Consider the following 13,843-nt stretch of genomic DNA (forward strand, 5'->3'; position numbering starts at 1 on the left):
CAACTTCATTTCTACTTTCTCCATTTTTTATGAGTGTATAAATTCCTACAGTATCTCATAGTGCATGGTCCTTACAAGGCGCTCGTGGTACTTTTATTCTAAATGTGTTGTTTTTTGTTTATTGCAGACTGTACAGTTTTTTAGAATCAACAACCTTTCACCTTCCACCACCTGAGGCACAGCCACCGATCTTAGATAAGTGCATAACATTTGAATCAAAGCACGTTTTCTCAAATGGTGGTAAACTGAACTGAACTTGTCTGTGTGCTACTTAAACCTTATATTAAACCTTATAAACCATAATGAACAAATCTAAATCGTAATATTTGGCTATTGTCAGCAGGTAGACTTGAAACACAGCTAAAAATGGTCTGCCTGAAACAGTGAATGTGAAAGCCGTTTAGTTTAATGTAAATCTGGAAAAATACACTACCAGTAGAAGCTTTAAGAACACCCCAATTCTTCCAGTTTTTTTAATTGCAATTCATGTCATTCAAGTCCAATGAATAGCTTGAAATGGTACAAAGGTAACTGGTGAACTGCCAGAGCTTTGAAAAAAAGAAGTTAAGGTTAACCCAAACTGAATATAATGTACATTTGAGAATTATAAAAAAAGGCCTTTTTCAGGGAACAAAACCTGGGTTAACTATTTAAAGCTGCTCTGCAGCAATGGAGGTTGATGAAGCTCTGAAAGCTGTTGTACTACTAATTCCTACAGGTGTTCCAACTTTTCTGGATTACTTACAGCCCCTCTGTCTGCATAAAAGCAGTGTTGGCTTGGAGCACACCGTGGTATCATACCCTCGTGAGCATCTGTTGAACAGTATTGTACTGCAGAAAGTAGCGTGTTGCTAAAACAATGGTGAGAAAAAGGCAATTAACAATGGAAGAGAGACAGACCATCATCCGGGGCTGTTTTGCTAGATCCAGGGTCGGTGACTTGTACAGAGTGAGAGGCACCCTGAACCAAAACGGCTACGACAGCATTCTGCAGCACCATGCAGGACCCTCTGGTGTGCGCCTACAGCAAAACGACCCAAAACACAAGTCCAAGCTATGCCAGAACTACCTCAGGAAGAAAGAACAAGGTGGTGAGCTTGAAAACATGGAGTGGCAGCACAGTCTCCAGACTTAAACCCCATCGAGCTGGTTTGCAATGAAGTGGACAGAAGAGTGAAAGCAAAGCAGCTACAAGGTCCACATTTATGGGAAGTTCTGCAACAGACATGGGAAGAACGTTCTGAAGAATATTTGATTTCTATTTTAGAAAGAACGCCACAGGTGTGTTCAGCTGTTATAGCTGCCAAAGGTGTCTACATTGATGAGTCAAAAGTTTAGCATACATTCGATGATTTCTTTTTTAACTCCAATTGCTTATTTGTACTGTGCTTTCATTTAAGAGTGCAATGAGACATTAAACTGCATAATTTTCAATAAAAAACTGGAAAAAATGGGGTGTTCTGAAACTTTTGACCGGTAGGAAACTCAGTAGGAAACAAAGACGAACACTGTCTGCTCTCCCATGGCACATTATTCTCTAAATGATCAAGAAGACTTTATAACCAGATATAAAAGTACAAGTCTTCCAATCAGGAGTTGCTGCAGCAGACTGCAGTTGTCTCTTAGAAAACAAATGTCCTTTCTTTGTTTCCAATACTTCTCACCTTTTTAAAGTTATATTTTAGATTGCTATTTTATCACTGTGCAAGCAAAAGAAAAGTGGCCAGTGTTAGTTTGCCTAACAAATATTACCCTTGACATAGTTTGTAGAAAATCATTAATCACCAAGAGATCCCCAAAAGCTTCAGGCATTGATTAGAGAAAAGGACAACTATTCAAGGTGCTTCACCTGAGGTTCTAACATTTTCTCATTAAATCAAAGCAGTCCATGAAATGAATGCTCTGGACAATACTGTGCTGAGAGCTCAAAAACACATTTTCTTTCCTGACACGGTTTGAGCTCAGAAGTTTACACACACTCGTCAGGGACAAGAGAATTAGTATCATTTAGAATATGCTTTGGTAGAATTGGGGGAGTGTATTTAAATGAATCAACTTCCTGTGACACACCTGGCAAAATGACAGGTTCGGTTACAGAGGTTGATGGACTTCATTTTAAAATTGTGTTTCAATAGCCTACCGAAAGCCGAGACTCCCGATGTGTTTGCTGCCAAGCCTGGATATACTCTTCTTAGCGGAGTCCTCCAAGTTGTTGGAGCCCTCGTCATTGACCATCATCGCCAGTATGAGCCCAGGCTTGATGCCATCGACATATTTTGCAAGGCGATAACTCTCGTTTTTGCTGCGGTACGTGTCAAACCTGTGAGAATGATGCAGAGATTAAAAGAGAGACAGATAAAAGAGGAAAAGCACCAAATTCTTACGCCTTCTGTTCAGGGGACTTTTGAAAGCTGTGCTATTTTGCAAACAGTCTGCCATCATGAGATGACATGGAGAACACGAGCTATTTTGCACACTTGCCACTTTGCATTTTTTGCTTCAGAGCGGTTCACAGCTTGAATGAATCTCTGACGCATTTTTACTTGTAATTAAATGGTTTAAAACAAAGTTTAAAAACCTAACCAATAATGTTTCAGTCACGCTTGAGTAAAAATTGAATTGGCATTCTCCTTGTAACTAGAATAAAATTAGGAGAGTTACGACTGCATTTCACTTTTGACAACTGATTTTAAGTAGCTGCTGCAACCATTTCTACCCCTATGTACAGGTAAGTCTGCCGAGCGCCTCTCTCATTTTGCAGTAAAATCGCCGTCCTGCAGGTTTTAGCTTTAGGAGACTTTAGCTTTCTGGCACCTCGTTTGTGGAACCAGCTCCCAGTTTCAGAAGACAGACATCCTCTCTACTTTTAAGAGTTTTTGATGAAGCCCATGGTTAGGGATGGATTAGTGACCTTAAACCCTGGACCCGGTTTCTTCTTTATTCTGTCTACACCCATCTGGACCAGCCGGCGAGCACTGTGAGGGTCATGTTTTTTGACTTTTCCAGTGCTTTCAACACCATCAGGCCGACCCTCCTGGGTGATAAGTTAGCAGCGATGCAGGTGGATGCTTCTCTGGTGTCCTGGATTGTTGATTACCTGACAGGAAGACCACAATATGTACGTCTCCCACAGTGTGTGTCTGACAAAGTGATCAGCAACACAGGGGCACCACAGGGGACTGTCCTCTCCCCCTTCCTCTTCACCCTCTACACCACAGATTTCAGCCACTGCACAGAGACCTGCCATCTTCAGAAGTTTTCTGATGACTCTGCGGTGGTTGGATGCATCAGCAGGGATGATGAGACAGAGTACCGGGCTGTGGTCGACTCCTTTGTCACGTGGTGTGAGCAGAATCATCTGCAGCTCAACGTGGCAAAGACCAAGGAACTGATCGTGGACTTCAGGAAGACCAGGAAACACTTGACCCCTGTTTCAATCCAGGGGGTCAGTGTTGACATTGTGGAGGACTATAAATACCTTGGAGTACACATTGACAATAAACTGGACTGGGCTAAAAACACCACAGCACTTTACAGGAAGGGCCAGAGTCGTCTCTATTTTTTGAGGCGACTGAGGTCCTTCAACATCTGCCAGAAAATGCTGAGGATTTTCTGAGTCTGTGGTGGCCAGTGCGATCCTCTATGCTGTTGCATGCTGGGGGAGCAGGCTGAGGGTCGCAGATGCCAACAGACTTAATAAACTGATCCGTAAGGCCAGCAATGTTGTGGGGATGGAGCTGGACTCCCTCAAGGTGGTGTCGGAGAGGCGGATGCTGTCCAAGATAAAGACAATGTTGGATAACACCTCCCACCCACTCCATGACATGTTGGTCAGTCACAGGAGCTCGTTCAGTGAGAGACTGAGATTACCGAAAAGCACCACTGAACGACACAGGAAATCATTCCTGCCTGTGGCCATCTCCCTGTACAACGCATCCACTTAACACACTGTTTGCTGCTACAACTACACATGTTTCTTTTCCAAATATTTATTTATAAGTGACTTATGTATGTATGTATGTATGTATATATATGTATATATTGTACTATTCTTAGTTAGTGTATTGTCTGTCTTGTCTTAATGTTGGTTTAAAATGGAGCACTGTAACAAAAAATAATTTCCCCCAGGGATCAATAAAGTATTCTGATTCTGATTCTGATTCTGATTCATCTCTGGCTTTCTTTCACAACATGTCTTTTTCCTGCCTTCCCCACTTCACCCTCGACCACTCACACATCCCCTCCATGAGCCTTACTCTGCTGGAGGTTATATCCTGTTAAAAGGCAGTTTTTCTTTCCCACTGTCACCAAGTGCTTGACTTGTTTCATTGTTCTCTGTAGGTTGACTGTGGTTGTGATTTGGACCTATATAAATAAAACTGAATCAAATTGAATTCAAGGACAGTAACTGTGGTCTTTATTCATCAATGTCACCACCAAACATGAAAATCATTGTCACTGTATAGAAAAAGAAACTCTGTTTCAGCCTTTCTGACTGCCAAAGTGCATTTCTGTGACAGGAATGGCAGTTGGTAAGACTTCACTCATGAAATGAGAATTTTTTGATGTTATGTTTTAGCATAAAATGTCCGTTGTAAATGACACTTTTGAAATAAATGTTACTAAAGAGTCATGATAAATGACCCTTTAGTAACAACCGACATTCACTGGTAACAATCTCTCTTCGAAAGAGGGCTGACACTAATATTGCTCAATAATATATTTATGTCACTTTACTGGACCTATTGACCTGATGGCTGAATAGATTTTATTATTAATGAAAGGATATTAAGCATGTCATTGATTTCTAAATGTAATATCCGTCTGTAAAACACCGTTAGATTTATTAAGAGCACATTTGTCTACTTCATTACAACCCTTCATTAGAAGCTTATGATCTGACAGTAACCAGATCATTACTTCTCTAATTAAGTCTCCAGATTTTACTGCAGCTCTGATGCAGCCCTTATGTTCAAGAGGAACTTCACCTGTCATCATGCAGCACCTCCCCTGTCTTGGGGTCGATTACGTGGATTATGATGCCTCGATTCCCCCAGCTTCTTTGGAACAGATAGTTGTTTTGACTGCTCTCTCTGGGATGGAGGGTCTTGTTGAGGAATGTCCAGGACAGCTTCCTTTCTCCGTGAATCTCCAGTGTCCCCCCACTCCCCACGCCAATGTACTTCCTCCCAAAGTAGCTGTGCTCCTCATCGCTGTCATCCAGTCTATGGACAAGAATGGAGAATGATAAATGTTTGGACAGTATGCCAGTTTTCAAGTGGCTTTGAGACACAGAGTGCACTTTAGTTAGCCTTGATGTCGGTTTATACAAACAAATTATTGCAGAATAATTATTAAGAGTTTGTTTTCTTTCTCTTCCAAGAATTAAAAAACCTAAAAATCTTTTATGTGTGTCAGTTTTGTTAGATAGTTGGTCTTAAGGAGAGACAGAAGAATCAAATAACAAGAGAGCACCAGTCCTGTACAACAGGCTGTGACTCGTGATTACTTTACCTAAAAATTAGTCTGTTTTATTAATCTAAATTAATTTTTAGAAAAAATTCCGTTAGAGTTTGTGTCTGATTAGGTGAAAACTATGCAGTCAAATTCATGAAACCTGATGAAGACAACAAAGATGGCATCAATTAATACTTTTTAATAACCATAACAGGTATTAAGTAAATGAGTAAATAGATCTTTTACTAACAGCAAAATGATAATAAATATTTTTCTTACTAATCACAAGTAGTCTAATATGATAATGTTTGTCATTAGTTTGTGTGCAACAACAAATTCACTATTTAATACGCTATCATCACTGATAACAAAAGACAACACATTGGGATATCGAACATATTTGTTTATTACTACCGTATGTTGAGGTCGTTCTCTGTTAAAAGTTTCATTACTGGTCTTATTCTTCTGCTGCCTCATTCTACCTTCCCGTCACAGTCACGTGGCGTCACACGAGCCTCAGTCAGTCCCCTGATGTGTGCGTCACAAGAATTCTCGGATGGGTCTCAGGACCAAGTCGCTCCATTTTAACCAAACCACAATCCTTTCTTTACCACTCAGTTTACTTTTAGTCTTGTGATTCACACTGCTACCTTCTTCCAAACAAGTATAATCACTGCTTTTTAAACACGGTGTATCCACCAATTAGTAAACGTGGTAAAAATCTTACACTTACTTTTTTTCTTAACAGTAAATACCTAATAACTCATTTTTAACAAATAGTGTTTTTATTCTGCTACGTTTTATAAACCCTCACCTTCCAAATAGCAAGATGGTGAGGTTGCCTTTATAAGGACAGTCTGGGCTTCCAATGTGCAGCTCCCCCTTGTTCCCAATCAGAATGTGTTTTGTCCGAAGCAGTATAGGCCGGTTGGTGTCAGCAATCACCAGCTTTCCTGTGGGGAAGAGAGGAGGGTGGGTGAGTGATGAAGCCTCCTGGCAGGTCTTTCATGCCCCTGTGCCCACAAACTCCTTCTGTCTTCCTACCATTTATGGCCCTGAATTCAGGCTTTCCACACAAACACATACATGGATGTAGCTTGACAGCTATCTCTTTTACTTTGTCTGTAGTTCAATGATTTCAGCTCAGTAGTAAATAAGCATTCAGTGATACATCCTGCATGTATTACTTCTCTCAGAACGACCGTAGCCCTTTGTTTACCACATTTCTGTCATTAATTAAAATGATTTCTTTTGCACAATATACTCTATATACTTTTCACTTTTTAATTAAATTCAGACCATCAAGCAATCCCACAGGGAACTGGGAAAAATGAAGAAGCTGCTAAGAAACTGCAACCATCAAATACCTGCAGAGTCAGGGACAATCAGCAACTACACTCTGCCAGTAATCAGATAACCTGCTGGAACAATCAGCTGGCCAAAAGAAGAGAAACAAGCCACTGACATCAAGACAAAGAAGCTCCTTACTATGCATGGAGGGTTTCACCCCAAAGCCAGCACCCTGAGTCTGTACGCTAAACAGAAGAAAGGTGGCCAAGGACTAGTGGATGTCAGAACTGCTAGCGAAGATAAAAGAACAAAGATCTATGAGTAAATAAGGAAGATTAATAGTGTGCTTAGTGAATATCTCAGGTAGCAGAAACGCAAGCAAGAGAAGGAGCAAGAAGAGGAAGCATCATGGAAGGACAAGCCCCTGTAAGGCTTCTCATTTGTGACCCCTGCACAGGGGCGTAAGTTCCAGGGGAGTTAGGGGGGTTATGACCCCCCGAACCAATATAACCCCCCAATAAAACTATGAATTATCTTGCATAAATAGGCTGTTGATTTTCTTTACTCATTTCAGGTATTACCAGCAAAATAGTCGCATGTTTAATCATCTGGGAATTTACCCACAAAGTTACGCTGATGCCCCTGCGTATCAAAAACCCAGGCAGTAGGAGAGCATGCTTTCCACTGAGGAGCAGTAGAAGGCCAGCAGCAGCTTCTGGTTCAAGTTACTCTTCCTCAGGACATGGAGAAAGTGCAGCTGCTGTTGATCCTGCTGTTCTTTACCAGGGCAATGGTGTTGCGAACGAGATCAGCAGAGATGAGATCAGGTGTCCAGAAATCTGAAGGTGGAGACAGATTCCACCAGTTCCCCATTTATAATGAGAGGGGAGGGGACCAGTCCGTGCCTCCTGAAGTCCATTATAAGTTCTTTTGTTTGAAGGATATTCAGCTTCAGGCTATTTTCGGAGCAACAGCCAGACATGTTTTCCATCTCTGCCCAGTACACTGTCTCACCTCCATCAGAGATGAGCCCTACCATGGTGTTGTCATCAGCATACTTGACAATGACGTTAGTTGAGGTGGGCTGGTGAGCAGTCATCGATGTACAGGGTGTATAGTAGGGGGTTGAGAATGTGCTTGGACCAACTGGTAGAGTGGCAAAATTTGTTGAGCTCCTCTGAGACTGAAGCTGCAGGTTTGGGGGGTTCTGGTAAGGGCTACGAGTTCAGTGACTGTAAATCCCAGTGTAGCTGCAGCCTTAGTTAGACTGAAAGACTTTTCCTGGAGTATTTCAAACACAGATAAGCTATGCCCCCCTACTCCTCACCAAAACACCTCACCTACTGCTCATATTACACAGTCCAAATGTTACTTTTCTCTGGTGGGTCTGTGTTGGGTTCAGCTAAATTCAAACCACAATCCCAAACCACTGCAACTATGGGACACCTTTTGTTATCTCTGAAGCATGTAAGAATCATGGTCTCTTTCTTCTTCCTTTCTCTTGCTAGTTTTCTTCCTATGCTGAAGCTTTTCTTCACCGGTCTCCTGAAATATCACTTCAGTTTAGAGAAAGATAAAGAGATGATAGATTTGTCCAGTTTACCTCCGCTGAGAATCTCAATAGAGTGGACAGTAGCTGAAGTTGTGAGAAGGACCGTGCTGTTATTACTGATCGTCACACGGTGGTCTTCACTGTGTCCTGGCATCCATGGTTGCAGTCCTGGCTCCTTATCTGGGCATACTGAATGACACAGAAAAAAACACCGTTAACTTTGATCAGCTCATCAGTCAATGAGATCAACATGTGTACATTTCACTCATGAAAAGATTTCAGAACAGTTGGTTCAGCATCATTTTTACATCCATGTTTAGGGACAAATATTGTACACTGTTATATACTGAATGTTTTTCAGTTACATTTTATAGACATCAAAAAATACAAACGTTTAAAATATACAGATGGCCAACAAAGCAGAGGAAAATGAAATATAGAGTTTCTTAGCACATCTTCAGTGCTCCCTAACATTGATTGTCCTTCTTTGGTGAAGCCCAGACTGACTTCCCTGCAGCAGAAAGAAGTGATGATGCTAGTCACAGCTGTCAGAACAAATATTGCTGTGCCCTCACATATGTGGATCACAGACTTTCATTGATTACAGATAAATATCAAATCTGAGAACTTTGTTGATTGCACCTTGTTTTTTGTATCCAACTCTGAAGCTGTGGGATCATTTCACAGAAGGACTACAAAGCTGGTGATCTTTTTAACCGCTTTTTCACTGTTGGTCACTAAAAGCAGATTATTTCATGAAAAAAGTATTAAAAACTACACTACATTACCACAATCTTCATCCTCCTGTCTATGACTCACTACTCTATGTTGGTGCTTAAATGAAGGATGTCTCAGCTCCTAAAATTCACCAAGTGAAAGTGAAGTGAAAGATGGGGCTGCAGGTGGAGCTTCAACTGTAAATGCACAAGTGTATCTTTTAGGTGTTTTTACCTTCAGTGAGGCATGGCACACATATGGCTTTACAACACATGGTAAGAGAAGGACTTTAAACAGCTGATCCTTTTCATTCATGTTTTTTAAGTTACTTAAAATGATCAGGTTTTCTGCCCATCACTGTTTCAGTGTTCAAAAATAAATTCTTGTTCATAAGAAATATGTGTCTGTCATATTTCACAATGCTTTTCTTAATTAAATTTGTCTGTCCATGTGATAAAACCCATTGGAAGTCAAAAAAGAATGAAAAGGTTCTATACCAAAAGAGCCAAGCTAGGACAAGTTCTTAAAAATGCAATCAAACAGGACACCACTGTAAGTGGATTAAGAGACAGCCCCAGGTCAGTGCCTCAGTCTTACAGCCCTTGCACATTTTTATTGGCCTGCAAAAAAAACTTTTTAATTTATATTTTTAAATATGAATGCAGTTATTATTATTGTATTTGTTACACTTTAAATCTGAAAAATAAAGACAATATGGTACAGCCTCCAATTTCTCAACAAGCCTGTCTTTTAAAGTGGCCTCTAACTATAAGCATTAAAAAATCCAGGTAAGTTGAAAAACCTTACCTGCTGTGGAGTTATTATGGAGTAAATTATTCATAGCCATGAAAATAATCTTTTGTAACAGGCTGCAAACCCAGCAACATTGCTGGAAATATAGACATTAACATTACTCATGTTTTATTACACAGCCACACGGGATTGATGTTAGAGTAACAATGATCAAGTTAGGCCCGTGTGGCCTCCTACACATTGTTTCCAAGCAGCTCCCTCTTCTAAAGACGCTCAGACACTGAGTATGTCCAGTAGGGCTGCACGATTAATCGTTAGAAAACCGCGATCTCGATTCATACTTATGTGCGATCTCATTTCCAAATGACAACGATTAAAAAAATAAAATAAAAAAAGACGACGATTGTAGCGCATTTTGATCCGGGACGTACTCTGCATGAAAACAAGCGCTCACTCTTCCTGCTCAACAAATGACGAGGGCGGAGCCTTATACCACGTGATACAGAAGCTGTGCCGTGTGATGCTAAAATTAGCAGGAAAAACAACGGCGAGCACGTCAGCGATGACGAGAAAGTGACAGGAGAAAATCCGTCCCGGTCAACCACCCAAACATCAATAACGGGAACCTTATACAGCGCTTCCCTATACACGTCGACCTCCCGCAGGCACAAAGACATTACGGAGGCTATCACTTATCACCTGACCAAAGATATGGCTCCATCAACACTGCAAAACGAGGGATTTAGGAAAACGATCAACACCCTAGACAAACGCTACACAGTGCCGTCCCGCAACTACTTTTCTATTGTTGCACTACCTGCTCTGTACACGCAGCGTCGAGCAACGGTGGAGACAGAATCTCAAGCAGTACAACATTTTGCAGCAACAACAAAACGTGAGACATTTGTTGTTTTTATGTTTATTTATTGTTTTTATGTTCAGTCTCAACTGTTACGAAGTTGATGTGCAGTTAATAAGTGCGATAAATATTTATACTGGAAAAGAAAATCGTGAGAGAATCGTGATCTCAATTCTAAGCCAAAAAATCGTGATTCTCATTTTATGCAAAATCGAACAGCCCTACTGTCCAGTAATGCGAATTCTTCTGAAGTACATCCTGTTGTGTACTATATGGGAGAAGGCCACTTTGGCATCAGCGTCCTCTACTACATGATATCTCATTGTCATTCACATTCTGAATCATTAAAGTCCATCTCCCATATATTTTTCAGGTCATACTGGTTATAAAACCGACTGCAAACAGCAATATTGGCAGTTGAATCCAGCTGCATTAAATGGTGAACCAGGACATAAGACTAAAATCATTCTTCATCAGTCATTCTTTGCCTGCCCACTAATTCATAGAAGAAAGAACAACTAAACTAAACTAAAAAAAATTCAGATTACTTCCAGTTATGCTCACGTATCATGATGTCACCAAATTCCTCAGAGTTCGAGCCGCTCATTGATATGCAGCACCATTACTAAGCCTCTAATAAAAAGTAGATCTGCATCAGATTGGAGAGCTCTTATGGTTGTGATGAGAAAGATTTTCTCCGTTTGCAGTCTGACTAAAGCTGCATTAAAAAAGAGCCATGAAGAAAGATGCAGATACGTGTGTTAAGTTTAAAGTGGAAGAACTTTTGTAATGCTTTAGGCACACACACACACACACACACACACACACACACACACACACACACACACACACACACACACACACACACACACACACACAATGTTGGGTCAGGATTGGTTGTGACCTTGCTTGGCCCAATGCCTTTGAGATAAAGAATTCTACTTTCTCGTACAAAATCCAGGTAAACACAAGCCTGTAGTGTGTGTGTGTGTGTGTGTGTGTGTGTGTGTGTGTGTGTGTGTGTGTGTGTGTGTGTGTGTGTGTGTTTAGACGTCTTTGTGATACTTGTGGAGACCAACTGTCCCTTATGGGGACAAAACGCCCGTCTCATTGACTTTGAAGACATTTTTGAGGCTCAAAATGTTGTTTTAATGTCAGGTTTAGGGTTCAGGCAAAGGGTCAGGGTTAGGCATTCTGTTCTGATGGGTAGGGTAAGCGGCTGGGGAAAGCATTATGTCAATTAGATGTCCTCACTAAGATATGAAAACGAGTGTGTGTATGTGTGTGAGAGAGAGAGATTGAATGTCTTTTCTTTCTGTCCACAGGCATGTACGCAGAGTGTATGCGCATGCATATGTCATACATGTGCATGCACTGTATTTTACTATGTGTGAGGAAGGGGTTGGTGGAAATCTTTGGTTATTTAATTCAGCGTCCCTAAATCATCCAATTTTGCTGCTCAGTTCAGTCAAGCCAAACAACAGCTCTCCTCTCACTGCCTCCCCCGTTCCTTCTCTCCCAGTCTGGGACATCAATCTGATGAAAAACATTAGCATCCATCAAACCTCTTTAGCTGTAAATCCACAAGTTGATAATAGTATTCTTGCAGGTGAACATCATAGATCACAGTGCTTCCTGCTGATTGATTTCACTACAGCCAGCACTTGTTATTTTATCTATGTTCTGCACATCTGTTATTTTTTCTTTAAGCATGTATTTACATCCATTAGTATGCCAAAGAGGGACGGTGTCTGATGAAATGTATGTTTTAGAAATGCTATTGTGTAGCTCACTTATATTACCACGTTACACAAAATGTTCATATTACCTGTCAGTGCCACAGAAAAAATGTCATTTCAAGTCAATTAAGAACGTCATGATGATGAAGGAAGAAATTCTCTGGTTGCTTTTAGAGAAAGGGATGGATCAGCTGATAAAATGTTCCTACGCTGACCCTGAAGAGTGGGGAAAACACTGCACAGAACAGTGCAAGCATCAGTGTCAATATCCTTTATACTGATTAAGTCAGAACTATAAATAGCATGAAATGAAAGAGCTGGGGTGGAGATGAGGTGTAGCGAGTCCATGCTGACTGCAGCAGCTTCAATAGCATCCCCGAAATGGAATTTGTCAGTAGGTTATCACTCAGACAAGCTGATATGTCCAGATTACCGGTTGATTTGTGGCCTACCACAAATATGCTCAATTGTCATGAAAATAAAAGGAGAAATTAGGTTTTTCTGTTGATGTATTTCATTTGGGCACCGGAGAACTGCTGTAGTCCAACACATCTTTCTGGCTGTTACGGTCACAGTCGGGCAGACTCACGAGTAGAAAAGATTTGTCTTTAAATGAAAACAGCATGCAATTTCCAAATCCAGCTCAAAGAGAGCAACATTAGTATTCTGTCAGCGGCAGAGCGGCTGGTCTTCTTTCCACCTTGTCAGTCTATGTGTGTATGCAGGGAGGTGTTCATGGCAATATGTGGTCCTGGGGACATTAGCCCACAGACCACTATGTAAGATCCACTGTAGTCCAAAAGCCAAAAGGCCGGGAAGATTCAACAACATAGCAGAAAAAGCATGAAAGCAGGAACTGGGGTGGAAATGGGTTGCAGAGGCAGCACTAACACCATATTCTAACTCATTTCATAATAGTTTTCATGTCTGCTTCGACATGAAAATTATTGTGACTGTGACATCTCAGACTCGGTTAGCATGTTAAAGTTCATGACAGTGCAATTAGACTGAGCAAATATGGCTTGGTTAGAAAAGTCGTCAAGTGATAAAAACCTCTTTTTAAAAAAAAGAACATGGCAGCACATCTTAGGTTTCAAAGGTTATATCAGAATATACCAAACGACTTCTGAAACATGTTCAATTAAATTTGTGTGAAAACATTCTTACCCTATACAAAAAACACATGCCTATGCAAATTTACCATAAGTTTCATGAAACGTGCACTTCCCACTGTGGGTAAGTACATACACACACACTCAGACACAGAGTAAATTGGCTTTTCTTACCTGCGTGGATGGTCGGGAGCAGCAGAGCTGCCAGGAACACGACGCACGTCTTCATCTCTCTCAGCCTGCCGCTGACCAACTTTGCACCTGAGGCTTTCAAAGGCTGCGGCAGACCTCCCAGTGGGCTTCAGAGGTGGTTTCAGAGTACCAAGTGCCAAGTTCACAGAGGGAGGCCACCAAAAGCACCTAC

The 13,843-nt window shown here is 41.1% G+C and overlaps 1 protein-coding gene across 2 annotated transcripts in view; it reads right to left on the reverse strand.

Moving 5' to 3' along the window:
- The window catches only part of cemip (cell migration inducing hyaluronidase 1), a 155,115-nt gene that overhangs the window by 82,284 nt on the left and 58,988 nt on the right, over positions 1-13,843 (reverse strand). For both annotated transcript variants that reach the window (XM_086296398.1, XM_086296405.1), the window contains exons 2-6: positions 13,654-13,839; positions 8,351-8,488; positions 6,272-6,410; positions 4,989-5,225; positions 2,141-2,320 (exon numbers count right to left, since the gene is read on the reverse strand). In XM_086296398.1, the coding sequence (XP_086152524.1) occupies positions 2,141-2,320; positions 4,989-5,225; positions 6,272-6,410; positions 8,351-8,488; positions 13,654-13,708 (749 nt within the window). In that variant the 5' untranslated portion in view covers positions 13,709-13,839. The remainder of the gene's footprint in view (positions 1-2,140; positions 2,321-4,988; positions 5,226-6,271; positions 6,411-8,350; positions 8,489-13,653; positions 13,840-13,843) is intronic.

Source organism: Aulonocara sp. 'chitande type north' Nkhata Bay, linkage group LG1 (assembly GCF_057382095.1).
Source record: "Aulonocara sp. 'chitande type north' Nkhata Bay isolate Kocher_YH1m ecotype deep benthic linkage group LG1, A_spYH_male_GT1.1, whole genome shotgun sequence".
NCBI lineage: Eukaryota > Metazoa > Chordata > Actinopteri > Cichliformes > Cichlidae > Aulonocara > Aulonocara sp. 'chitande type north' Nkhata Bay.